Source organism: Tupaia chinensis, unplaced genomic scaffold (assembly GCF_000334495.1).
Source record: "Tupaia chinensis unplaced genomic scaffold, TupChi_1.0 Scaffold144648_1, whole genome shotgun sequence".
Lineage (NCBI taxonomy): Eukaryota > Metazoa > Chordata > Mammalia > Scandentia > Tupaiidae > Tupaia > Tupaia belangeri.
Window position 1 is genome coordinate 86,784 of NW_006204509.1, and position 4,638 is coordinate 91,421.

At 36.8% G+C, this 4,638-nt stretch overlaps 1 protein-coding gene across 1 annotated transcript; it reads right to left on the bottom strand.

Moving 5' to 3' along the window:
- Positions 1-3,532: 3,532 nt before the first annotated feature.
- LOC102497406 (olfactory receptor 183-like) lies at positions 3,533-4,468 on the bottom strand (the record flags this gene model as incomplete). Its single annotated transcript, XM_014583725.1, has 1 exon — positions 3,533-4,468. A coding segment is annotated over exon 1 (921 nt), but the record flags the coding sequence as incomplete, so codon positions are not given.
- Positions 4,469-4,638: the final 170 nt, after the last annotated feature.

The following is a 4,638-nucleotide window of genomic DNA, read 5'->3' on the forward strand; positions in this document are numbered from 1 at the left end:
AGAGAGAGACATAGAGATAGAAAGCGAGAAATCACCCCGCAGGGGGGATGGTCACGCCGCAATCCCTTCTCCTCCATTCTCCTCTTGGGTTCTTGGGCACACACGCACACGCGACTGGCGTGAGTTCTAAGCCACCGGGTCCAGGACGAGAAACGCGATCGACTACGTGGGAGTCCAGCGACATAGCCATTATGCTAACTGCTGGTTCCCTTATTCATTTATTTTAATTTGACCAGAGAGAGGCACAGAGAGAGAGGGAAAGTGAGAAAGCAAGCTGCCGGGTCTGGGACTCGAAGCATGGTCAGCCATGTGGGATTGTCCAGCACCTTAACCACCATGCCACCTGCTGGTCCCTGTGAGAGTCATTTTTATTTTGATCATTTCCTTTTGAAGATCTAGGGCATGCATACTTGAAGAGAAGCGAGTCATAGTATAGAGACACAAATAAGAAATAAACTCCACATGTGGTGACACTTCTCTTACATTTTTTTCATACTTCATTTTGAGGATTGTAAAGATTATAAATGCATAAGGGATAGTGCAGTCATAATGGCAATTACTTGAGGTTGAACCAGAAAAATATAGAAAAATAATAGACTAAAATAATGATGGGATAATTTCAATGTAAAAGTGAGATTTATGTTGGTATACAAAAAATTAATCTGAACAAAAATCATTCATGTATTAAAGCATGAAGAAAATCACCCTTAAATGAGAAGATTAATAGGGGATATGTAATCTATTGGTCAGAACCACCAGATAAAGTAAGGTTTGCACATGGTTACATAATGACCACATCCCACTGTTGCCAAGAGAAAACATTCTGAGATCTGAGAATTATTAATATTTTTTTAAATTCAGAAATCTGTATCATCTTACTAAGAAGTGACTAGAATCCCTGGGTTTACTGAGGATGATGCCCAAGGTAAGAATGATCATGCAAAGCATCCCCATAGAAATTATAATGTTTTAGGAAGAACCTTTCCACATAGAGTGAAGGCTGGAGATGAAAGAGAAGTGAATGGGAAATATGCATCCCAGTAAAGGAAATGTAAGAAAGTACTCTAGCAATGTAGACAAAAGTTGTCTTTTTGTCTTCTGAGCATAGATAACTGTAAAATATTTTTCCTGCTAAATTTTGAATAATATTTTTTAAATAGAGTAGAAAGAAAAGGAAGGCAACTAGAACTTAAAGTCGTTGGAGAAGTGAAAGGGTAATATGGGCGAGTGAAGAAAGAGAAAGGGAACAGAACCGCAGAAAACACAGACATGTACGCATACGTGTCACAGAGAAAAGCCAAAGATCATGAAGTATCAGAGAAAGCTGGAGACAAAGGGAAGGGAAAGGCTCAGAAACTTTCGCACACATGTTCTTCTTAACCCTGGCATTTACTAAAAGACATCAACCCTAAAGATCAGTTTTTCATGTGGTCATCAAAATTCAGTTTATTTTCCTAGGGAATGTGTTATGCGAGACCTGATTTTAACATCTGCTTTTTAAATGTGTGTTTTTCATAGATACAGTAGCATTGCCTAAAAGTTCTTTATTTATTAAAAATTTTCTTTACTTTGTCATTATAGTCACTGCAAAGTCTTTCTCTAGAAATTCTATTGATTTAACTTGAGGGATCTTTTTTCTCCACACAGGTTTGTAGCAGTATAAAGTCGGGTCAAAACAACCTGATTCAGACACCTAAAAAATCAGTATGTTTGTTAAATGTGTTTTTATTTGGAATGCATTTCCTTTCACTCAATCCCAAATCATTAAATAATTGAACATTTTCAAATTGACTGCATAAACTAAGGGTAATCGAGGGCTATTTACACTTTATTTCCTTACATGTATAGATATTATATATTTCCATTTTTTTATACATAATACTCAATGAAATGACTGGGAAAGTGGAAGAAAAGAGAGCAATTGACATTTACATGACACTACAGTTTTAATTAGGATATGTGATGAATCGGGCAGATCTATCAGTATCACCAGAAAGATTTCTTATGTAAGAATCACTTTGACTTGTGTCAAACTTATAAAGTAATTAGAGACAGGGAAACAAAAGATAAAATACTCTAAAAGAAATCAGTCTCACAGTGATCTTGCTTATCTATGTTTAGTCATGTAAATAAAATAGAAAAGTGGTGCTGTGGTTAAGGTGGCTGGATCCCACATGGCTGACTGTGTGGTTTGAGTCCTGGTTATTGCGGCTTGAGAAACATGCCAGGAGCCACGAAAGAGAAGAGATTGTTTCACGGTCATTTCGCCGTGCCCACCAGGATGTAGTAACAGCAGTTCTTATTTATTCAAGGTACAAACAGATATAAGAACACCATAACAATAGCTGCATTCTAATGCTTATTACAACCTTATTCACTAGATACCCAAGATACAAAGTCAACCTAAATGTCCATCAACAAATGGATAGATAACATTCAGCTATTAAAAACAATACAGTTCTGTCACTTGAGGCAACATGGGCAAGACTAGAAGATATTATATGAAATGAAACAACCTAGGGACAGAAAGTGAAGGACCCTCTGATGACCAAGCACATTCCTAAGCATTGCTTCTGATCAACCAACACAAAGTCACCTCCACTACTGAGTTAAATGTCATGTAAGCCACAGGAAATTCCCTCTCACTGTCTCAGTACTAGTATCAGTGGCATCATCTTCAGGTACTTATCAGTTGAACTGCAATGTTTGAAATTTAATGCATTTACAAAGACACATTTGAGAACATACATGACTGTAAAATATTTTCATTTGTTTTTTTGCTCTAGGTTTTCTAATATGACATGAACACTTGGTTAAAGTCCCTTAATCTCTTCTGAATAAGATATACAAATATTTTAAGAAATTTATTAAGTACTAACACCTTAAGTCATTAAAGTGTCATGATATCTATCATTGCAAAAGCTTTTGACACTTATGAAAATATAACTACTTTTTTTTAATTGCCAGAGAGCTGGTGTACTCACCAGAGAGAATCAGAGATACAGAGACAAGGCGAGAGAGAGAAAAGATATAATCCCCAATGGAGTGTGTTGTGCCATAGTCCCTTTTCTTCCATTTCTCTAGGGATTTGGTGCAAATATGCACATGCACCTGACATGTTTTTCAAGTTGTCTCAGTCAGCCTTATGGAACATGGCTTCCTAACAATTAGGTAGTGAGATCAGCCCAATTCCTTAAAAGTGCAAAATTGGGGGCCAGCACAAGGCTTAGCAGTTATGTGACTGGATTCCTACATGGCAGGCCACAGTTTGAGTCTTCAAACCAGTGGCTTGAAAATAATAGTGGATACATGTGTGATGCCCAAATCTCAGGAAGAGAATGGTGAACGTATTGTGGTATGACCACCCCTCTTAAGGGGTGATTTCTCACTTTCCCTCTGAATGCTTCTGTCTCTGTTTCTTTCCCTCTCTCTGGTGAGTACACATGTCTTAAGGCAAAAACAGCTCAAAAGAAAAGTGCAAAATTTTAAAAATTTTATAACTAGTTTACTAGAAAGAGAAGAGATAGTGTGAAATCAAAACATTTTTCTTTAGTGCATCTATGACTTGCTTATTTCTAAGGCTATAGATAATTGGGTTTAACAGAGGAATTATGACCGTGTAAAATAGAGAGGCTATCATATCTTCATCATCTGCCTGTGATGATCGAGGGCGCACATACATGAAGAGAAGAGGGCCATAGTACAAAGACACAGATAAGAGATGGGCTCCACAGGTGGAGAAGGCTTTCCTTATGCCTTTGACAGACTTCTTTTTTAAGATGGTGAAGAGGACAAATGAGTAAGAGACAAGTACAGTCCCTATAGTAAATACCTGAATTGAACCAGAGAATATAAAAAGCATCAAATAATTAATAGAAGGATCAGCACAAGATATTTTTATCAAAGGAATAATGTCACAGTAAAAGTGGCGAATTATATTGGAATTACAGAAAGTTAATCTGAATATAAACCCTTCATGAATGGAAGCATGAACAATGCCTCCCATAAAAGACAAGTATATCAAACGGATACATAGTCTGTTGGTCATAATCACTGGATAAAGTAAAGGTTTGCATATGGCTACATAGCGATCATATGCCATTACTGCCAAGAGAAAACATTCTGTGGTTGCGCTGACAACAAAGGAAAAAAATTGTATTACACATTCAGAGAGAGAAATGATCTTACTCTTGGCTAGGAAGTTGGCCAGCATCTTTGGGGTCACGGTGGAAGACAGCCAAGTATCCACAAAGGCTAAATTCCCAAGGAATAAGTACATGGGGATGTGAAGGTGATGGATATTCCAGATGAGAGCAATCAGACCAAAGTTCCCCATGACAGTAATGAGATATATGACCAAGAACAGCAGGAGTAGAAGAATTTTCCACTCTGGTTTATATATAAGTCCTATGAGAATAAACTCTGTCAGTAGTGTTCCATTTTCTTTTTCCATGTTCTTAATAGTCCTCTGAAATGAAAGGTAGTTATTTCAAAATAACATTCAGGATGTGTTGCAAAAACTATGCTCTTATCAGAGTCTTCTTAATTCATTTATAGTGCAAAATACAAAAACTATGGAATTTTTATATTTTAAATTTGGGTAATTTAAAAAGCAAAAAAATTAAGACCAGCAGTTGA